This window comes from Gobio gobio, assembly GCF_949357685.1.
Source record: "Gobio gobio genome assembly, chromosome: 8".
NCBI lineage: Eukaryota > Metazoa > Chordata > Actinopteri > Cypriniformes > Gobionidae > Gobio > Gobio gobio.
Window position 1 is genome coordinate 45,483,151 of NC_137114.1, and position 24,108 is coordinate 45,507,258.

Consider the following 24,108-nt stretch of genomic DNA (forward strand, 5'->3'; position numbering starts at 1 on the left):
CAGTCAATGATAGAGCCGATGATGGGGATGTGAAGCGCTGGCTTTTGCATAATAGTATATGTGGTAGATGACTAAAAAAATGCAGTCCGTTTTCTGCACTGTGTATTAAGGCGCATTGCTTTCTAGATTTATTTCCCCCCCCCCCATATATAGAGCATTCATTTACTTTTGTTCCTTGTCTTGTTTTCCTTTTACCTTGTAAGACTTAAAATGTGTGTGTGTATTGTTTTGCTGTGTTTATTTGTTAGTTTATTATTATTATATAAGAAATTATTAAATTAATAAAAAATATTTAATATTTGTTATAAATACAAGGTTCTTGTTAGGAAATAATATAATTTTATAATAATTTACTGTATTTTTATAATAAATAAATACATATATTTAGAAAATGCATTAAACTAATTTATATTTTTATTTTAGTGTTCAATTGGTATTTTTGTTCTATATTTTTTACAACTCTCTCTCTCTATAAATATATATATATATACAGTATATATGTGTGTGTATACACCGATCAGGCATAACATTATGCCCATGCTGACCCCTGTCCACCGCCGAAAGAGCCAACAGTGGCACGAGAGCATCAGAACTGGACCACGAGCAATGGAAGAAGGAGGCCTGGTCTGATGAATCATGTTTTCTTTTACATCACGTGGATGGCCGGGTGTGTGTGTGTCACTTACCTGGGGAACACATGGCACCAGGATGCACTATGGGAAGAAGGCAAGCCGGCGGAGGCAGTGATGCTTTGGGCAATGTTCTGCTGGGAAACCTTGTGGATGTTACTTTGACACGTCCCACCTACCTAAGCATTATTGCAGACCATGTAAAGCCTTTCATGGAAACAGTATTCCTGGTGGCTGTGGCTCGTTCAGTAGATAATGCGCCTTCACGAAGCAAAAATGGTTCAGAAATGATTTGAGGAGCACAACAACGAGTTTGAGGTGTTGACTTGGCCTCCAAATTCCCCAGATCTCAATCCAATTGAGCATCTGTGGGATGTGCTGAACAAACAAGTCCAATCCATGAACTTACAAGACTTGAAGGATCTGCTGCTAACATATTGGTGCCAGATACCACAGCACAGTCGAGTGGAGTCCATGCTTCAAGCCAAGGTCAGGGTTGTTTTGGCAGCAAAAGGGGGGCCAACACAATATTAGGAAGGTGCTCATATTGTTATGCCTGATCGGTGTGTGTGCTATAAACCACAGACATGTGAATGCTGTACATACATTTAATATCTCATACAATATTTAAAGAAATGGTGTCATATGAATAGTCAGGTTTATAATGGGTGAATTATTCCTTTAATCTGTCCTCTAAAATCAACAGTTTTCAGCATGAACTCAAATTAATAAATTGTTTTGTGTCTGTTTAGATTGGTGTGTGGAACTCAAACACTGGCCTTAACCTGACAGACAGCAACAAAGACAAAAACGCCAATGTGACCGACTCCATGGCCAACCGTACACTTATTGTCACCACAATTCTGGTAGGAATCAGCCAACTCGATTCAACAAGACCTACAATAGGTCCGGTTTACACCTGGTGTTAAGATGCATTTTGGTCGATCAGATCACAAGTGGACAACACTAAATACAGGTGTAAACGGGGACTAAACAGTTTTGAGCTTCCACTTCCAGAGGTAGTCGAAAAAACATTCGACCGGATTACTTTCGTAGTGTAGATGCTCATGTGGTCGAATGCGTTTGAACAGCCACAAAAGATCTACTCTCCGTCTACTGACCTAATGCGTAAACATTATAGAAGCACACTAACCAGACGGAATTTAAACTTTGCTTTAAACACAAGTTTGGTTTGAAGATGGGGAAAAAAAGCACAAAGTTCTCTCACCAGTCCTGATTTCATACACACACTCACAGTGCTCAGCTGGTCTTGCAGCTGAAACTAAAGCTGCTGCTCTCCGTGTGTTTTCCCGTCGTCTCCAGGCGCGCTCATGCATGATGCGTGAGCTTACTCCGTCCATTAGATGGAAACATCTGAAAGAGCCCACCTATAGACCCTCCTCTCGAAGAAACCAGGACAGAAGTGGTTTGAATGGGAATGTGTCCCTCTTGTCCACTTCTTATCAGATTGACCAAAACGCTTCTTAATAGCAGGTGTAAACAGGGTCCAAGAGACTCCACACGCTGTAACTAATAGTATGTTTGCCCTTGCAGGAAAACCCATATGTGATGTACAAGAAGTCAGATAAGCCGCTGTATGGGAATGACCGGTTTGAAGGCTACTGTTTGGACCTGCTGAAGGAGTTGTCCAACATCCTGGGCTTTTCCTATGAGGTCAAACTGGTGTCTGATGGGAAATATGGAGCCCAGAATGACAAAGGAGAGTGGAACGGCATGGTCAGAGAGCTAATCGATCATGTAAGTCCACATTTCTACGTATGATCGAGTTTTGTGGCTTTTAGTCCATGGCTATATGTATGCTAGTATCCTCATCGAACTATCTCATGTGATCTTAAAGAGTCAAGCAAGTTCCCGTGAACTAATTCTCACCGGCTCCATTACAGGTGGCAGATTTGGCCGTAGCACCTCTCACCATCACTTACGTGAGAGAGAAAGTCATCGATTTTTCCAAGCCCTTCATGACTCTGGGAATCTCTATTCTCTACCACAAACCCAATGGCACCAATCCAGGCGTGTTCTCCTTCCTGAACCCGCTCTCTCCGGACATCTGGATGTACGTGCTGCTAGCCTGCCTCGGGGTCAGCTGTGTGCTGTTCGTCATCGCCAGGTACTAATCATCTGAACCCATTTAACCTTTAGATTGGATTCAATTCTTCAAATTGGACCGATTTCATGCTTGTTGAATTGCGGTTAACAGCTCCTGTTTTACTGCCCGGCTTGAAAACAAGCCAGCTCGTTTCGAATACAAATGCAATGGCACTTTTAGTACAGTTAACTTTTCTGAAACTTCAGTTAACTTCTGTGAGACTTCAGTGTAAATGCCCACTGCTGTGATTGGCTGCTGTGAGACTTCAGTGTAAACGCCCACTGCTGTGATTGGCTGCTGTGAGACTTCAGTGTAAATGCCCACTGCTGTGATTGGCTGCTGTGAGACTTCAGTGTAAACGCCCACTGCTGTGATTGGCTGCTGTGAGACTTCAGTGTAAACGCCCACTGCTGTGATTGGCTGCTGTGAGACTTCAGTGTAAACGCCCACTGCAGTGATTGGCTGCTGTGAGACTTCAGTGTAAACGCCCACTGCTGTGATTGGCTGCTGTGAGACTTCAGTGTAAACGCCCACTGCTGTGATTGGCTTCTGTGAGACTTCAGTGTAAACGCCCACTGCTGTGATTGGCTGCTGTGAGACTTCAGTGTAAACGCCCACTGCTGTGATTGGCTGCTGTGAGACTTCAGTGTAAACGCCCACTGCTGTGATTGGCTGCTGTGAGACTTCAGTGTAAACGCCCACTGCAGTGATTGGCTGCTGTGAGACTTCAGTGTAAATGCCCACTGCTGTGATTGGCTGCTGTGAGACTTCAGTGTAAACGCCCACTGCTGTGATTGGCTGCTGTGAGACTTCAGTGTAAACGCCCACTGCTGTGATTGGCTGCTGTGAGACTTCAGTGTAAACGCCCACTGCTGTGATTGGCTGCTGTGAGACTTCAGAGTAAACGCCCACTGCTGTGATTGGCTGCTGTGAGACTTCAGAGTAAACGCCCACTGCTGTGATTGGCTGCTGTTAGACTTCAGTGTAAACGCCCACTGCTGTGATTGGCTGCTGTGAGACTTCAGAGTAAACGCCCACTGCTGTGATTGACTTCTGTGAGACTTCAGTGTAGAGCTGCAACTAACGATTATTTTTTCTGTCGACTAATCTAACGATTATTTTTTCGATTAGTCGACTAATCTAACGATTATTTTTCCAGATTAATCTTATTATTCTTTTTTACTGATTATTGTATTTAAAAGAGGGTAGTGAATTTGTATATTATTTTAACATGAAATCAATGAATGATGACAATATTAATTGTATTTCAGGAAGGGTAGTGTACATAGTATGCCATTTTATAATGAAATATATGAACACAAGAAGCTTTTTAAACATAATATATAATGATACTATTCATCATAAAATGTATACAGAGTAGGCCTAATTAGGAAAAGTTGTTTACTATAGTAGTTGAGTATGATTTACTTATTGATTTGTGTCAATAGTAAACGAAAATGCACTTGTATTTATCTGCAAAAGGTTCACATACAGGAGCTTCCAGCATAGTGTTAATGTATAACTAGTCGTCTATTTTGAAGATACATGTGCATAAACAACGACTAAAGCTGCCAGAAGTTTTTGCCCAAACTTCAAAGACACATTTAAATTATTAAAGCTAGAGGCATATCTTAACTTTAATGTTACTTTAATCATGTAAACTACCTATATACAACAAGTTATTATGCATATGTGTTTGGGACAGAGCGGAACCAGGTCGCATTAACAGCAGATATATGCAGCCCATAATAAATAAAAGCACGAGACATACTGGGGTCAGAGAAGAACCCCAGAAAATGTGACCGTCTGTTGCAATACACGCGCCACGGTTCAGCTGCGCGAGAGAACACTGGCAGCAGGGTTGCCAGGTTTACACAACAAACCCCACCCATTCATTACTCAAAACTAGCCCAAAACAAGCCCAATCGCGTTTCGGGGAGGTTCTCTGGTAAACATCGCGTTCGGGGGGTTAAATATGTGTGTTTTTTTGCTTCAACCCGCGGACATGAGACACAGCCCGCGGCAACAGTGTAGAAGTAGCCCAATTCCGCGGAAAAAAGCGGACTTGGCAACACTGACTGCAGTGTGAAAGCTCCCGCTCTCCACGCGCACAGCTTCTGCTCTGCCACCGCGTGCAGTGTGAAACCGGCGTTACAGAGTGAACAAAGCACAGTTTTATTCGGCTTCTGCTTAAAGTACTCCTACACTTTTGAATGTCGCGGTCTGGCTTTATATGATAAATGATCATTTTCACTATGCCCGGGAGCAGAAGCTGCCATTATTCTAGATCTTCTGTTCCATTCTAGAACGTAAATAATGTGCCGCCGACGCGTCGACGCATTTCACGCACGTCGACGTATTTTCGTAGTCGACGTCATCGACGACGTCGACGCGTCGTTGCAGCCCTACTTCAGTGTAAACGCCCACTGCTGTGATTGGCTGCTGTTAGACTTCAGTGTAAACGCCCACTGCTGTGATTGGCTGCTGTTAGACTTCAGTGTAAACGCCCACTGCTGTGATAGGCTGCTGTTAGACTTCAGTGTAAACGCCCACTGCTGTGATTGGCTGCTGTGAGACTTCAGAGTAAACGCCCACTGCAGTGATTGACTTCTGTGAGACTTCAGTGTAAACGCCCACTGCTGTGATTGGCTGCTGTGAGACTTCAGTGTAAACGCCCACTGCTGTGATTGGCTGCTGTGAGACTTCAGTGTAAACGCCCACTGCTGTGATTGGCTGCTGTGAGACTTCAGAGTAAACGCCCACTGCTGTGATTGGCTGCTGTGAGACTTCAGTGTAAACGCCCACTGCTGTGATTGGCTGCTGTGAGACTTCAGTGTAAACGCCCACTGCTGTGATTGGCTGCTGTTAGACTTCAGTGTAAACGCCCACTGCTGTGATTGGCTGCTGTGAGACTTCAGAGTAAACGCCCACTGCTGTGATTGGCTTCTGTGAGACTTCAGTGTAAACGCCCACTGCTGTGATTGGCTGCTGTTAGACTTCAGTGTAAACGCCCACTGCTGTGATTGGCTGCTGTTAGACTTCAGTGTAAACGCCCACTGCTGTGATTGGCTGCTGTTAGACTTCAGTGTAAACGCCCACTGCTGTGATTGGCTGCTGTTAGACTTCAGTGTAAACGCCCACTGCTGTGATTGGCTGCTGTTAGACTTCAGTGTAAACGCCCACTGCTGTGATTGGCTGCTGTGAGACTTCAGTGTAAACGCCCACCGCTGTGATTGGCTGTTGTGAGACTTCAGTGTAAACGCCCACCGCTGTGATTGGCTGTTGTGAGACTTCAGTGTAAACGCCCACTGTCATGATTGGCTTCTGTGAGACTTCAGTGTAAACGCCTACTGCTGTGATAGGCTGCTGTGAGACTTCAGTGTAAATGCCCACTGCTGTGATTGGCTGTTGTGAGACTTCAGTGTAAACGCCCACCGCTGTGATTGGCTGTTGTGAGACTTCAGTGTAAACGCCCACTGTCATGATTGGCTTCTGTGAGACTTCAGTGTAAACGCCCACCGCTGTGATTGGCTGTTGTGAGACTTCAGTGTAAACGCCCACCGCTGTGATTGGCTGTTGTGAGACTTCAGTGTAAACGCCCACTGTCATGATTGGCTTCTGTGAGACTTCAGTGTAAACGCCCACTGCTGTGATAGGCTGCTGTGAGACTTCAGTGTAAATGCCCACTGCTGTGATTGGCTTCTGTGAGATTTCAGTGTAAACGCCCACTGCTGTGATAGGCTGCTGTGAGACTTCAGTGTAAACGCCCACTGCTGTGATTGGCTTCTGTGAGATTTCAGTGTAAACGCCCACTGCTGTGATTGGCTGCTGTGAGACTTCAGTATAAACGCCCACTGTCGTGATTGAAAACATTTAGTACGTTTTTTCTATTACAGCTCTCAAAGTTAACTAATCGTGAAAAGTGTTGATTATAGCATTATATTTAGCGCTAGCTTTCTATATATGATTCAATCACAGTTTAAATAAGATTATTTTCATCCTACTAAGAGGAACAATGTGAAGTTGACCGTTTAGTTGACACATAGACAAAGAACATCTGACTGTACATGAATCATTACATATCAGAAATCACTGATCACAGATCAGGCATTAAAATGAACACGGTTACTTACATGTTTTGGCCTTATTGTCGCGTCCATATCGTAAAAAAAAAAGGCTGTTTGCAAAGCCTGCACCGAAATTGCGACTGGTTTACCGAAGAATCCACAGTGAAATGTACCGAATAGAAATAAATAATGCTCAACTGAGACATTCACACTGTTGAAAATAAATAACCACATTCCTATCTTTAGGATCCTTTGGAAGGTGATGTTATATGTATTGCTCTTCTCTCCTCGTCATCTCACTAACACGCCAGTGGGCGGGGCCAAAGTTGCAATGATGAAGTAGGCGTTGATTTTCTTTGGTCGTTCACCTCACAGATAGGCACATTTCACAATGAGTCGTTCTCTGGGCTTGGTTACAATAAAAACTGTTTTCAGTGACCTAAATGGCTGTTTGCATGTAGAGGCTAAAATTGAGGGGGGAAAACTCAATCTTTTCAGAAATATCATATTTGTCTGGATGAACCATGGAGTATTGGAGTCATGCAATTTTCTCTCTATAGGCCTATATTTTTCCTCTCTGTGGTATGTTAACATAATTTCCTCCTTTGGTCTCCCGCCTGTTCTGTGGGTTCTTTTGATTTTGGACTCTATTGCGGCGGGTGTCTAAAAAGCCTTTTAAGAAAACCTTTATTTTTTTTGTGGGTGGAAAAAAGAATATTATGTGAAATAAGAATAATAATGGTAAAAGGAAATTGAGAACATGATGCACAAATTATCTTGAATATAAAAGATTGCTTTGTAAATCATATCAGTATGCAGGACGTCTCTTATATATATATTTATTGGCAGTCTCCAACATGCCTGCATGTTTCATTCATCTACAGTATGCGAGCAGTGTTTATTTATTTGATTTATTTGAACATATTCAGAAAATGTTTTCCCATTTGTTTTGCTATCATATCAGCTCCAAGATGAATAACATTGCAATATAAAGTTAGATTTTTTAATGATAGATACACAGGGTGGGAGACTAAACAAACACTTGTTTATTGCAAAATCTTCAGAAAGGGGATAATGATGAAAATAAAAAAAATCTGTTTAATACATGAAAGTAAAGAAGTACAAAATAAATGAAGTGCCACATATTGTCCTGATGCTTTGGAGTGGAAAGGGTTAATCAGTTTAATCGAGTTAGAGAATGATGTCTTGTGATTGAAGGTATATCTGTTTTTCTCAAGTCTAATGAAATGTACTCTACTGTATTATTCATCAATCGACAATGTGATGGTGAATGGGGTTTTTCCACTCAAACAAGATTCGTCGTCTGGACAGCAATATGAAAAATGCAATAAAGTCGTAGAGAAGTCTTACAGCGGTCAGGACACCAAATACACCAGTGAAAGACGAGGGCAAAATGTTAGAAGAGGAAATTGCTGAGAGACCATGATGCAAAACGATTCAATATCAAATTATTGATGTTATGGATGTTTATTGTCAGAATGAAACAGATTATTTGAAATGTATTGCGGAATAGTGGGTGGCTATTGGCTGGTGACGGTTGGCGGCGGAGGTGTTATATTGAATATTCACAATACATTTGGGGTGATTTGTGATTTTTCTGGTCAAATTTAGAATCATTGTGATTTTATGTATTTTTATTGCACTTTTTATTTGACCTTTTTTTAAGTGTTATTAGGACAGACAGATGTTTTATTAGTGTCTTTGTTTTAAATTTCAAGTTTTTTTCAACAGCAAAAAGTGTTTGTGTTGGCAAATAGGAAAAAAAGTTTTCATGAGCTTTATATTATATTATATTAATTATATTATATTATATTATATTATATTATTGATAATATGGGGTTCTATCCTCAATCACAAATGTGGGATTTTTCATACAGCATTGAAATGTGAATTATGTGCATGTACAGTAAATGATGAGTGTGTTTGTGTCTCTCTGCAGGTTTACCCCATATGAATGGTACAACCCTCATCCCTGCAACCCTGATTCTGATGTGGTTGAGAACAACTTCACCTTAATCAACAGTGTTTGGTTTGGGGTTGGAGCCCTTATGCAGCAGGGTATGAGATTTAACACATGTGCCTATCTATCTATCTATCTATCTATCTATCTATCTATCTATCTATCTATCTATCTATCTATCTATCTATCTATCTATCTATCTATCTATCTATCTATCTATCTATCTATCTATCTATCTATCTATCTATCTATCTATCTATCTCTCTCTCTCTCTCTCTCTCTCTCTCTCTCTCTCTCTCTCTCTCTCTCTCTCTCTCTCTCTCTCTCTCTCTCTCTCTCTCTCTCTCTCTCTCTCTCTCTCTCTCTGTCGTCTGTCTGTTTTTCTTCTCTGTCTGTCTTTCTGTCTTCTCTCTGTCCATCGTCTGTCTGACTGCCTGTCGTCTGCCTGCCTGCCTGTCTTTCTTTCTGTCTTCTGTCTGTCCGTCTTTTGTCTGTCTTTCTTCTCTGTCTGTCTGTCTGTCTGTCTGTCTGTCCGTCTTCGGTCTGACTGCCTGTCGTCTGCCTGCCTGCCTGTCTGTCTGTCTTTCTGTCTTCTCTCTGTCCGTCGTCTGTCTGACTGCCTGTCGTCTGCCTGCCTGCCTGTCTGTCTGTCTGTCTTTCTTTCTGTCTTCTGTCTGTCCGTCTTCTGTCTGTCTTTCTTCTCTGTCTGTCCGTCTTCTGTCTGTCTTTCTTCTCTGTCTGTCTGTCTGTCCGTCTTCGGTCTGTCTGTCTTTCTGTCTTCTCTCTGTCCGTCGTCTGTCTGTCTGACTGCCTGCCTGCCTGCCTGCCTGCCTGTCTTTCTTTCTGTCGTCTGTCTGTCTTTCTGTCGTCTTTCTGCCTGCCTGCCTGCCTGTCTTTCTGTCGTCTGTCTGCCTGTCTGTCTCTCTTCCCTGTCCGTCTGTCTGTCTGTCTGTCTGCCTGTCTGTCGTCTGTCTGTCTTCTCTGTCTGTCGTCTGTCTGTCTTCTCTGTCTGTCTGCCTGTCGTCTGTGTCTTCCTGTCATCTGTCTGTTGGCTGTCTGTCTGTCTTCTCTGTCTGTCTGCCTGTCGTCTGTCTGTCTTCTCTGTCGGTCTGTCTGTCTGTCTGTCTGTCTGTCTGCCTGTCGTCTGTCTGTCTTCTCTGTCTGTCGTCTGTCTGTCGGTCTGTCTATCTGTCTGTCTGTCTGCCTATCGTCTGGGTCTGCCTGTCATCTGTCTGTCTTGTCTGTCTGCCTGTCATCTGTCTGTCTGTCTGTCTTCTCTCTATCTGTCTGTCTTCTCTGTCTGTCTGTCTTCTCTGTCTGTCTTTCTGTCTTCTCTCTGTCCATCGTCTGTCTGACTGCCTGTCGTCTGCCTGCCTGCCTGTCTTTCTTTCTGTCTTCTGTCTGTCCGTCTTTTGTCTGTCTTTCTTCTCTGTCTGTCTGTCTGTCTGTCTGTCCGTCTTCGGTCTGACTGCCTGTCGTCTGCCTGCCTGCCTGTCTGTCTGTCTTTCTGTCTTCTCTCTGTCCGTCGTCTGTCTGACTGCCTGTCGTCTGCCTGCCTGCCTGTCTGTCTGTCTGTCTTTCTTTCTGTCTTCTGTCTGTCCGTCTTCTGTCTGTCTTTCTTCTCTGTCTGTCCGTCTTCTGTCTGTCTTTCTTCTCTGTCTGTCTGTCTGTCCGTCTTCGGTCTGTCTGTCTTTCTGTCTTCTCTCTGTCCGTCGTCTGTCTGTCTGACTGCCTGCCTGCCTGCCTGCCTGCCTGTCTTTCTTTCTGTCGTCTGTCTGCCTGTCTGTCTGTCTTTCTGTCGTCTTTCTGCCTGCCTGCCTGCCTGTCTTTCTGTCGTCTGTCTGCCTGTCTGTCTCTCTTCCCTGTCCGTCTGTCTGTCTGTCTGTCTGCCTGTCTGTCGTCTGTCTGTCTTCTCTGTCTGTCGTCTGTCTGTCTTCTCTGTCTGTCTGCCTGTCGTCTGTGTCTTCCTGTCATCTGTCTGTTGGCTGTCTGTCTGTCTTCTCTGTCTGTCTGCCTGTCGTCTGTCTGTCTTCTCTGTCGGTCTGTCTGTCTGTCTGTCTGCCTGTCGTCTGTCTGTCTTCTCTGTCTGTCGTCTGTCTGTCGGTCTGTCTATCTGTCTGTCTGTCTGCCTATCGTCTGGGTCTGCCTGTCATCTGTCTGTCTTGTCTGTCTGCCTGTCATCTGTCTGTCTGTCTGTCTTCTCTCTATCTGTCTGTCTTCTCTGTCTGTCTGTCTTCTCTGTCTGTCTGCCTGTCATCTGTGTTTGCCTGTCGTCTGTTTGTCTGTCTTCTCTGTCTGTCTGTCGTCTGTGTTTGCCTGTCGTCTCTGTCTGTCTGCCTGTCGTCCGTGTCTGCCCGTCGTCTGTTTGTCTGTCTGTCTTCTCTGTCTGCCTGTCGTCTGTCTGTCTATCTATATTCTCTGTCTGTCCGTCCATCCGTCTGTCTTCTCTCTATCTGTCTTCTTTGTCTGTCTGTCTTCTCTGTCTGTCTGCCTATTGTCTGTCTGCCTGTCGTCTGTGTCTGCTTATCGTCTGTTTGTCTGTCTGTCTGTCTTCTCTGTCTGTCTGCTTGTTGTCTGTCTGACTCTGTTTTATTTATTTTAGAAAACCACAACTTTATTCTCTTCATTTGTATAATTTAATTTAATTATTATTATTTTTTAATGATAAATTAATTTTAATACACATTAAAATGTATTGAACAAGTTATATACATCATATCATATGTGTTTGTTGTGAAGACCACAAATATATTCTCATTTGTTTTATCATTTAAATATTTTTTTTTTAAAAATTTTTATAAAGTGAGTTATATAAACCACTTACATTTTCAATTTTTTCTATTTATTTATTTATTGTTATTTATTCATTAAGACCACAGCTTTATTCATTTGTTTCATTATATATAATAAAATTAAAATGAATGAATTGAATTGAATTGAATTGAATTGAATTGAATTGAATTGAATTGAATTGAACTGAATTTGAATTTGAAATGTAATTTAATTTATAGCATTTTTAACCACTCGATTGTTAACTGGTTGAATATTTCTTGTGGTCAGGATCGGAGTTGATGCCCAAGGCTTTGTCCACCAGGATTGTTGGAGGAATCTGGTGGTTCTTCACCCTCATCATCATCTCGTCCTACACGGCTAACCTGGCCGCCTTCCTCACAGTGGAGCGAATGGACTCGCCCATAGACTCTGCCGATGACCTGGCCAAACAGACCAAGATTGAGTACGGCGCCGTGAGGGACGGCTCCACTATGACTTTCTTTAAGGTGACTCACATTAATATTGTATTCATTCAATCCAGGACTCCATATACATATACTCCATTGATGCAGTTTCTGCATGTTTTGTGTTACGGTCGTTTGGCATTGAATTGAGAGAGGCGGTCTGAGGTTTGACAGGAGAACAGCAGTTCCTCCTCCAGAAACTCAGACCTGTGATTTTCACATGCACAGATTGGCGGGAATGATTACAGGACACGAACCTCAGCCAGCGGGAATTCAACATGTACAGAGCAAATTAAAGCAGCTTATAGAGGAAGAGAGGGTTATGAGGACATCTGTCACAGCACTGACCTAGACCAGCAAAGCAAAGCAGGATTTTATAGCATAAGCACAGCAAGTCCAGTTGTAAGACCAGCGTACTGTAAATGAATTCACAGCGCAAACAATAAATGTGTCTAAACATGAATTTTGTCAGAAGAAACACTGCTTATATTCTATAAACCAGTGAATTTTCACTACGGCTGTAAATAATTTCAAATGGCGTTTGAAAATAGAGACTGTAAATATTCTTTTATTGAAACCAATAGTTTTGGCTCTTAAATCTGATTATAAAATACTTTAATACCCACAAAAACAAAGATTAAATTGCAGTAAAATACAAACATTTTTAATTAATAATAATTGTTGTTTTATAACAGCTATAAAACACTTTATATTGTTTTGTACAGCTAATCCTAGTTTTTATTTTATCAACATTCGAAACTTTAAAATAGTTGATATACTCACAAAAACAAAGTCTAATGAACTATTTAGCCAAAAGTTTTGGGACGCCTGCCTTTATATGCACATGAACTTTAATGACATCCCATTCTTAATCCGTAGGGTTTAATATGGAGTTAGCCCACCCTTTGCAGCTATAACAGCTTCAACTCTTCTGGGAAGGCTTTCCGCAAGGTTTAGGAGTGTGTTTATGGGAATCTTTGACCATTCTTCTAGACGCGCATTTGTGAGGTCAGACACTGATGTTGGACAAGAGGACCAAACTCACTCATCCATGTCTTTATGGGCTGACGCTTTGTCCGCTGGTGCTCAGTCATGTTGGGACAGGAAGGGGTCATCCCCAAACTGTTCCCACGAAGTTGGGAGCATGAAATTGTCCAAAATGTCTTGGTATGCTGAAGCGTTAAGAGTTCCTTTCACTGGAACTAAGGGGCCAAGCCCAACCCCTGAAAAACAACCCCCACACCATAATCCCCTCTCCACCAAACTTTACACTTGACACAATGCAGTCAGGCAAGTACCGTTCTCCTGGCAACCACCAAACCCAGACTCGTCCATCGGATTGCCAGACAGAGAAGCGTGATTGGTAACTCCAGAGAACACGTCTCCACTGCTCTAGAGTCCAGTGGCGGCGTGCTTTACCCCACTGCATCCCACGCTTTGCATTGCACTTGGTGATGTAAGGCTTGGATGAGCTGCTCAGCCATGGAAACCCATTCCATGAAGCTCTACACACTGTTCTTGAGCTCATCTGAAGGCCACATGAAGTTTGGAGGACTGTAGCTATTGACTCTGCAGAAAGTTGACGACTTCAGCACACTGTGACCTCAGCATGTGCTGACCCCGCTCTGTGATTTTACGTGGCTGAGTTGCTGTCATTCCCGATTGCTTCCACTTTGTTATAATGCCACTAACAGTTGACCGTGGGATATTTAGTAGTGAGGAAATTTCCCGAATGGACTTATTGCACAGGTGGCAACCAATCACGGTGCCACGCTTGAGTTCGCTGAGCTCCTGAGAGCGACCCATTCTTTCACAAATGGTTGTTGAAGCGTCTGCATGCCTAGTGCTTGATTTTATACACCTGTGGCCATGGAAGTGACTGGAACACCTGAATTAAATAATTTAGATGGGTGTCCCAATAATTTTGGCAATATAGTGTTGATTAATTTGCAAATCTGAATATTTTAATGATTAATAATTAGTGTCGTTTTTCATATTGCTGTTGCTGAAATTCTACAAAACCAATAAAACATGTTGTTTAGTGTAGACGATCCTGGTTATTTATGCTATTTTATTTTATTTGTGATTTCTTCGGTAGGTCTGTCGCACACCTTCAAGTGGCTACTTGCATTAATATAAACATTTAACATTTTTGCATGATTTTGCATAAAACTCGTAATCACGACTTCAGAAGTGGGAATCAACAAATCTGTGATAGCACGTGAAGGCAGCATAAATGCATTTGTCATTTGGGTATGTGTTCCCTTGAAAATCGAACCTGCACATGCTCTACAATAACGCTTTCACATATCTTTCCCAGAAATCAAAGATCTCCACCTATGAGAAGATGTGGGCATTCATGAGCAGCCGGAAGAACACGGCGCTGGTGAAGAATAACAGAGAGGGCATCCAGCGTGTGCTGACCACAGACTACGCTCTCCTGATGGAGTCCACCAGCATCGAGTACATCAGCCAGAGGAACTGCAACCTCACACAGATCGGCGGCCTCATCGACTCCAAGGGCTACGGAGTGGGCACTCCTATTGGTACACTCGCATAAAACAATGACTTGTCATAAATGGATCAAAAATGCATCATGTAGTAGCATCTTAATTAACTGGTGTAGTTTAATAATGTAAAGTAATACGTTAAAAGTAATATTAAATGTGATTGAATCAACCTGACTAAATTGAGTTACACCAGTGGAAATTATTTTTAAAGGTCAGATCTGGTATATAAACCATACTAATATTTCATATATATACACTACCATACCATCTCTAAATTACATTTTCACATTTAATTAGGATTTATCAATAAATATAAATAAATTGGTAACACTTTACAATAAGGTCTCATTTGTTAACATGAATTAATGCATTAGCTAACATGAACTAACAACCAGCAATCTGTGTTTTAGAGAACTTATTAATCTCTGTTAATGTTAGGTTGTAGAAATATTTAAGTTTAAGTAATCTTAACTTTAATGTAGTTTGCTATTAATAATAAATTGAGCCTGGTAAAGCCTTGAAGCATTGTAAAGTAAATCTTTATTAATATTTTGTCAAAAACTTTTATTTAGTTATTTTTCAGTTTTTAATTATTATTATTTTCTTTCAGTTAGAGAAACCATTATTTTGAATCAGTGATAGTTTGTAATATTTCATATGTGTCAATAAATCAATTTGGTGCTGATTACAGAAATGCAAAAATTAAACACTTCATCTTACTTCTTTTTAACTCGTGAAATAAAATGACTGGCCTTTTGAAAATATTTAGGAATGACAAATCTTTGAAAAACCTGAAGCGTTATTATTTTGTAATATTAACCTTAGAATCATAGTTTCTTATTAATGTTTTTCTCATTTTTAAAAGTTTTAAGGGTTTTAAATATTTATATAGTAAAGTAATTTTTATTTCAGTTTTAGTTTTAGCTATTTTAGTACTTTACTTAGCTGTGGTGTTTTTGTCATTTTTTTTATTTATTTTTTTAATTTTTTAGATCTATAGTTTTTATTCATTTTTAGTTACTTTTAGTACATCAAGTTAAAAGTAAATTAAAATAAGAAATGTTGCCTTTAGCAACTAGCTGAAATAAGTTTTTACTATTTTATTTTATCTCAGTTAACGTTTGTTTCAAGTAACAAATGTTCTGTTATGGTTTTAGCTAACTATAATAACCCTGAAATAAACTAAAGAAAAATGAAAAACTTTCAAATAAGTTAATTTAAAGGTAGGGTTGGCAATTTTTGTTCTAAACACTTTTTGTTATTCTGATTGAAAATCTTCACATCCTGATAGCAATCAATAATAGAAGTGGTCTAAATATTTAAACGTGCATATATCTTCTGTGGAAGTCTCGGGACCAAAAAATGCTTTGCATTCAGTCCTGAGGTCATTTAACAGCATCTCTCATGACGCTTTGCAGACTCTGCTCTGGCTGTGTGCGTTCATGTGTTTTGAAGGAGGCATGGATTTGGCGACGCTCTGAAGGGAGGCTGGGGATCTCATGGTTTCAAAGCTAGCTTGCTATTGTAACCCCTCCTGTTCGAACCGCCTGCTCCAAGCGGGACTCGAACCCGGGTCCACCAGGGTGAGAGTTGGACACTCTAACAAGGAGGCTAAAGAATGCAACCTCTACCGTCAGTCTCTAGAGCGTCTCTTGAGATCAGAGGAGTGAGGTTTACTCACACAGCGACTACTAGCTCATCTCCGTTACACTCACCCCCTAAACCTCACTCCCATCCGGGTCACAGCACCAATGTAACCCCTCCTGTTCAAACCGTCGACTCCAAGTGGGACTTGAACCCGGGTCCGCCGGCATGAGAGTCAGACGCTCTAACAAGGAGGCTAAAGGCTGCAACCTCTACCGTCAGTCTCTAGAGCGTCTCCTGAGGTCAGAGGAGTGGGGTTTACTCACACAGTGACTACTAGCTGGCCTCCGTTACACTAGCCTCTCCGAAATTGCCTACCCTACCTATAATATGTTAATTCAGTTAATGTCTAAGTAACGGAAATGTTTTCTTTTTCTTTATAATAACCATTGGTCTCTCTCAGGTTCCCCGTATCGTGACAAGGTGACCATCGCCATCCTGCAGTTACAGGAAGAGGGGAAACTCCACATGATGAAGGAGAAGTGGTGGCGAGGAAACGGTTGTCCCGAGGAGGACAGTAAAGAGGCCAGCGCTCTGGGCGTGGAGAACATCGGAGGAATCTTCATCGTGCTGGCGGCCGGACTCGTCCTCTCCGTGTTCGTGGCGATCGGGGAGTTCATCTATAAGTCCAGGAAGAACCTGGACATCGAGGAGGTGAGCGTGGGACAGTGTGAATGGCACAATAAATACTGATGGAGGAGCTGGTGGACGTCACCGGACTTATTTTACACTTTTGCTCTTCAACCCTCCTAAGCCCGGACATACACCGACTGAACATTACCTGCGCTGTTATATTATGTCAGCTGTGTTATAACCGGGGGCGATATTGGACGCTGAGACAATTTTTTTTTACATTTTCAGATGTATTTTCAGAGATGATCAAAGAGATTAAAAGTATCTGTCAGTGAAATATGAATCTAAAGACATGAGGGTTAGTTAAGGTGAATTGCGGTTATGCCAGTTTATATATTGTAGAGTAGCTCACATCCATGTAGTTTGTATTTAGATTTAAACGGACACTTTATTCTTTACAGACATATTCCTTCTTAATCTAATTTATGATAAGACATGTCTGTGGGTTTTATTATAGGTGATGTGTGTAATTTTTCCATGTTAAAATGTTCATTTCAAGCTTCATTTGCAGAGTCATTCATTCATAGGTTGATTTTCCCGAAGAGTGCGAACAACAGTTTTAACATGTCTGAAATGGGCAATGGGTAGATGGGAAACCTGTTTGAAAACAGTCATTTATTTCATTCGGTGATGCAGAAATTACATACTTCACCTTTAAAGGCTCATGCTTATGGAAGGATATCGCGGACAATTTTCAAAAGGAATTGCAAATGGTATTTGCAATTGCGTTTTCAATTTGTGGACGCATAATATGTGACACAATCCAAACGCAATTGCAAATCGCGCATTACCATTTGCATTTTCGTTTAGGCAAACGCACAACGACTGCCAAATTTCAAATGGAAAAGCAAAGTCTGTTTGCAATTGCATTTCCAATGTCTTGCAAGTTATGACCCTGCCATTTTGGAATAGCAATAGAAAATCACCTATTTGCTCTTTCATTTCCTTCGTGTCCTGCCACAACCTGCACAAAATTCAAATGGAATCGCAATCCCCTTTGCGTTTGCATTTCCGATGCCTAACACAGTCAACTGTCAATCAGGCTTGAGGGCGGGGTTTATTGATGTAGTCGGAAAGTAGGCCACGCCCTCAAGTGGTGGAAAACGGGGGATTTGGCTATTTTTGTAATAAAAAACAAGTTTAAACTCTTTAGTTCAAACAAAGTCAAAATGCAGAACTGATTGTATGTTCACCTGCAACCAGAAAAAAAACAGCAAATAAGAAGTGACATGACTGCATTCGGTAGGCTATAGCCTATATCAGACGAATATCATCATATTGCACCCGACACAGTAAATTATCATGATGAGTTAAAATCAGAAAATCTATAGAAACTTGACATGATGTGAGTTGTGTGTTGTCCATACGATTCTGTGCTCAAGAGCCAAGTGATCAAAAAAGAAAAGAAAACTACATTAGTGACATTCAATCGCAGTTCATGTTCGTTTCGTAGCCTACCTCCTCTGATGATCTGATTTTCTTCTTCATTTCATTTTATTCAACATTATTATTTTCATCATATGTAGCCTATTCCTATTCATTGAACTATATTTGTATCTTTATTTTGACATTTAACAGATTTGACAGAACAGCTCAACAACAGAACCTGGATTCACACAAATTTTCACGCACCTGCAGCGTTTCTGACAACAGAGAAAAACTGAAATAATATATAATAAAGTAATATAAATAAAAAGCATAAAATAAATAAATACTAAATAGCCTATTTCTCACTTATTCTAAATAATTAATACATTAAGATGACAAAACGAAAAACTACTAAATCAGATTGAATCTTATAAAGAACCGGCATTTTTTTTCTCATCAGATTAATTTAAAATGTTTCACTTTGAGGTCCGGTTATAAATTTATGTGTGTGCAGTGCACGCACACAGTGCTTACATCTACTGTGTTTATGTGAATACTCGACTTGGCATTTTGATATAGCCTATTTCTTTGTTTATTTGGCCGTTTGGGCACGCTTGTCCGTGTTGCGCTCGGAACACGCGCACAGCATCCTGTCAGTAATTCAGTTGTCTTTCGTGACTTATCGCGCTTTTATTATTTATTTTCGTCAACTGAAATCTACACGGATTATCATAAATACAACACATTTATTTATCACAAGGATCTCCGCGGCAAAACCGAAAGTACCAGCTGGTGAAATCTTTCAAAATGTCTTTTTGCCCCAGGTTCAATAAAAGGATAGGCCTATTTCAAAAGATTATAGGCCTATATTATATATTGAACTGATTTTTAAACCGAATTTAGCATATTTTGCTTTAACCATGCAGCAAAAAAATTAAATAAAAATAAAAACCTTAAAAAAAAAAAAAAAAAAAATATATATACACATTTTAAACCGTTTAACTGTATATTAATCTGTCAAAATTCTTACTTTTGGTCAACGGTTAAAGCATCCCTATCTTAATTGCTTCTTGACAATTTGCTTGCAACCAGAGCAGTCTTCTTTTGGTTTCTTTTTGTTTGGTTGGCAGTTGATAAATAGTCTATTTCCAGGTATTTGGCTTTGTTTGAAGACTTTTTTGTTGTTTTTGCTAAATAGACACATTGGATATTTCTCCCCATGTTCTTAGGAATGAATAATGATGAAAAAGTCCTTGGTTTTCCACCACTTGAGGGCGTGGCCTACTTTCCGACTACATCAATAAACCCCGCCCTCAAGCCTGATTGACAGTTGACTGTGTTAGGCATCGGAAATGCAAACGCAAAGAGGATTGCGATTCCATTTGAATTTTGTGCAGGTTGTGGCAGGACACGAAGGAAATAAAAGAGCAAATAGGTGATTTTCTATTGCTATTCCAAAATGGCAGGGTCATAACTTGCAAGACATTGGAAATGCAATTGCAAACAGACTTTGCTTTTCCATTTGAAAATTGGCAGTCATTGTGCGTTTGCGTAAACGAAAATGCAAATGGTAATGCGCGATTTGCAATTGCTTTTGGATTGTGTCACATATTATGCGTCCACAAATTGAAAACGCAATTGCAAATACCATTTGCAATTCCTTTTGAAAATTGTCCGCGATATCCTTCCATACATGCTGACTGTTTTAGCCTTTCTCTTATAAAATGACTTATTTTATTTCACGACTGTTGGTAACATTTGTCTTAAAGCCGTGTGTTATATGAACCCCTTTTTTAATGGTGAGAACAAACAAACGTCTATAATGCAGACGTCCTAACCAGTCATTTTTCTGTCCTCGTTGAAATTAAAAATGCTGTGCAGATCGTAAGTGATGCTTAATATGCGACGTGGCTAGATGAATGGATTTAAATCTGCACAGATGTATTTGTTACAGCTGTTTTCTGAGATTTTAAACCTCAGATGAATGGACTGGTTACATTTTATTCAGTCTACAGGTGCAAGACTTTGTCTTCATTTTTCAGCATTTCTGCTTTTGTATTGTTTGACACTTGTGAAAATCACATTGAAATTATTTCTTTATGAGAACAATATATGTGTTTTCTTTGGTTTCTTGATTAATTTCCTTTTTTTTTGCCTCTTGTAGTCTGATCAGTGCTTTAATGATGTTTTTTTCACGGATGGACGTTCAGTCTTCTGCATCTGAAACTAATATGGACTGTGAATTGAGTTGAGTATTTTATTATGGATCCACTTTGGTGATGGGCTTATACTGAGAAAACATGATCACGTCATTGATTTCTATCAATAAAATCAAGTAATAAAAACAAAAAATTATAAGTCAGACAATTGCATTTTAATTCCATTTCCTCCATTGTAATAGGAAACAACCACTCAAAAATGTAAATCATCATTTACTCACCCAAACAAAATTATGAATAATCTTCATTCATGTTTTTTTTGTTGATACAAGAACAGTTAATATAACTATATTGCCAAAAGTTCAGGGACGCCTGCCTTTAAATACACATGAACTTTAATGACATCCCATTCTTAATCCGTATGGTTTAATATGGAGTTGGCCCACCCTTTGCAGCTATAACAGCTTCAACTCTTCTGGGAAGGCTTTCCACAAGGTTTAGGAGTGTGTTTATGGGAATTTTGACCATTCTTCTAGAAGCGCATTTGTGAGGTCAGGCACTGATGTTGGACGAGAAGGCCTGGCTCTCAGTCTCCGCTTTAATTCATCCCAAATGTGTTCTATCAGGTTGAGGTCAGGGCTCTGTGCAGGCCAGTCAAGTTCCTCCACACCAAACTCGCTCATCCATGTCTTTATGGACCAACGCGTTGTGCGCTGGTGTGTGAAAAGGAATGGGCCATTTGCAAACTGTTTCCACAAAGTTGGGAGCATGAAATTGTCCAAAATGTCTTGGTATGCTGAAGCGTTAAGAGCTCCTTTCACTGGAACTAAGGGCCAAGCCCAACCCATGAAAAACAACCCCACACCATAATCCCCCTCCACCAAACTTTACACTTGGCACAATGCAGTCAGGCAAGTACCTTTCTCCTGGCAACCACCAAACCTAGACTCGTCCATCAGATTGCCAGACAGAGAAGCGTGATTGGTCACTCCAGAGAACACGTCTCCTCTAGAGTCCAGTGGCGGCGTGTTTTACCCCACTGCATCCCACGCTTTGCATTGCACTTGGTGATGTAAGGCTTGGATGCAGCTGCTCAGCCATGGAAACCCATTCCATGAAGCTCTCTACACTGTTCTTGAGCTAATCTGAAGGCCACATGAAGTTTGGAGGTCTGTAGCTATTAGCTCTGCAGAAAGTTGGCGACTTCTGCGCACTGTGTGCCTCAGCATGCGCTGATCCCGCTCTGTGATTTTACATGGCCTACCTCATCGTGGCTGAGTTGCTGTTGTTCCCAATTGCTTCCCCTTTGTTATAATGCCACTAACAGTTGACCGTGGTATATTTAGTAGTGAAGAAATTTCACAAATGGACTTATTGCACAAGTGGCAACCGATCACAGTACACGCTTGAGTTCTCTGAGCTCCTGAGAGCGACCCATTCTTTCACAGATGTTTTTAGAAGCGTCTGCATGCCTAGTGCTTTTACACTTTTGGCCATGGAAGTGACTGGAACACCTGAATTCAGTGATTTGGAGGAGTGTCCCAATACTTTTGTCAGTATAGTGTAGAAACTACAGCTGTCAGTCTCCAAAGAACAACAAAAAGAAGCACCATAAATGTAATTGTGCACAATATTTCAAGTCTTCTAAAGTCGTACAATATCTTTCATTGAGGAACAGACAGAAATTTAAGTTGCTATTCTCTGAAAATCTCCTGTATGCTTCAGCTCTCATTACGCATATGTGATCCAATGCTGTTTGGTGTCACTTTTGGGTGAACTTGATTGCAAACCTTTACCAAATATTTTCTGAATAACCATGACCATGTTGTGGAGGTACTATGCAGCTTCTTCAAGGATGTAATGTCTCCTCAGGTTCTCCTTGAATCCTCTATTATCAGCAATGAATGGTGCTGGTTTTTGTCAGTTTTTCAGTTCACATCTTTCACAATTTCCATATGATTATGAGTGCTGGCTTCAGGGCTCGACCCATCAAAAGAATCATCTCTGAATTCTTAGGAGGCCTGTGAAATGATTCTATGCAAATTAAGATCAGATCAGACGTGTATGTGTGTGATTTCTGCCTCCCTTCAAAGGCATTGGGTGTTTTACGTGAGAGAATACTGAATGGAAAAAGTCTTGCATTCTCATTTCTTCCACCATTTGCCCATGTGATGTTCTCGAACCTGAAGGCTGAAACAACACGTCAATCTCAACACAAGTGGGTGAAAATTGAAACTCTTATTTTTCTCTGCTTTGACACTTTTTACTCATTTCTATCAGTGACAAAAACGAATGACATTTTTCCTTCAGCATTTGAATGCAGATCTAATTCTTGATGTAATGCAACAGCACTAAAGACCTTTTTAATTGCACATAAAAAAAAAATGTTGGGGTCACAAAACACTTTTGCAATTAATCCAGGGCTCCAGACTAACTTTTTTATTTAGGTGCACCAGCACAAAATTTAGGTGCACCCAAATTTTTCCCTGGCACACGTCCCCTTTAACGCCACAATTTCAAGGTCACCTTTTTATCATACACCATATACCAGTGTTTCCCAACCTTTTTTCAGTCATGGCACCCTTTGAAAATGTTCTCCATTTTGTGGCACCCCCTCACATACGTTACGCTAGGGGTGTAACGGTACAGATTGCTCACGGTTCGGTTTGTATCACGGTTTTAGGTTCACGGTTTCGGTACGGTTCAGTATTTGCTATGTTCAGGGAAAAAAGGACTACTGTCTTATAAAAATATAGAAAATAATAAGAACAAATTATTTAAATACAAGCAGCAGCACAAATAAATACTATTGAGCGAAGATACTAATAAAATAAACTATGCTTTTCAGGTTTTTCAGGTACGTCTAACATTAGTTTTCAGCTACAGAAATTGATCAAATGTAAAATAACATTGCATATTTGAGTGTATAAATTAAAGATTAATCCTATTAAACTTACAAAAGCTATTCAATCAAGAGCAGTGAGTGATGTCCTTGTCTTTTGTTGTCTGACATTAAACAGACAGCTGTAAAGGCTACTGCCCCTTTAAGACCTAATGCTCGGATATGCGTCGTCTTTCTCAACTGTATAAAGTTTACTTAAGGCATATACAGACTATGTCTGCTAGAATACTCATCAAGATGGACATGTTGACATACTTTTTTGCGTGAGTTTGTCCGTTCAAGAGCAAGACTTGAAAGAGAACTCATTATTTGCGCGCTGTGAGACGTGTGCGCGCTCTTGGATGAGTGCACAGAGACACATTTTCTCACAGCGTGCGCGACTTCTCATTCGCGTCTTCTGGCTCTACTACACCCGGGTGATGACGGCGAAAATGACTGGTCATATTCGAACATACGGCAGCACTCGCATGCATTGAACAAAGTTTACAAAGAGAGAATTATTTGAAAAATTTGAACAAAAAAAAAATATTTGAAGGACTTTTACACGTCACCCCTACTCTCGTCAGACGGCACCTAAAGTCACTTTGTAGCAGACAAAACAAATTAACAATGATACTAACGTCAGCATTTCAGGTAGGACAGTAGATATATCAGCAAATATCGTTCTCAAAGAGATTATTTTTGGAATATAATATAACAATGCACAATCACAGTAGTGACGCTGACTAGGTTAAGCATTTACTGTATCTGAGGGAAATGTTGCAGGCTTGCAGCGCGATCTGCCAGTCTCTTCAAAGGAAGATTACAAACGACGAACGCCAAATGATTACACACGACGACTGTTATTTTTTTGGTTAGCTTGACGAAGCAGT

General features: G+C 40.7%; 1 protein-coding gene across 1 annotated transcript in view; it reads left to right on the plus strand.

Moving 5' to 3' along the window:
* The window catches only part of grik1b (glutamate receptor, ionotropic, kainate 1b), a gene marked incomplete at its 5' end in the record, with an annotated part of 64,260 nt that extends 46,388 nt beyond the window's left edge, over positions 1-17,872 (plus strand). Inside the window, 7 exons of the mRNA XM_079823517.1 lie at positions 1,382-1,495; positions 2,184-2,387; positions 2,534-2,757; positions 8,764-8,882; positions 11,845-12,062; positions 14,341-14,566; positions 16,578-17,872. Coding sequence (XP_079679643.1) covers positions 1,382-1,495; positions 2,184-2,387; positions 2,534-2,757; positions 8,764-8,882; positions 11,845-12,062; positions 14,341-14,566; positions 16,578-16,867 — 1,395 coding nt within the window. The 3' untranslated portion in view covers positions 16,868-17,872. The remainder of the gene's footprint in view (positions 1-1,381; positions 1,496-2,183; positions 2,388-2,533; positions 2,758-8,763; positions 8,883-11,844; positions 12,063-14,340; positions 14,567-16,577) is intronic.
* Positions 17,873-24,108: the final 6,236 nt, after the last annotated feature.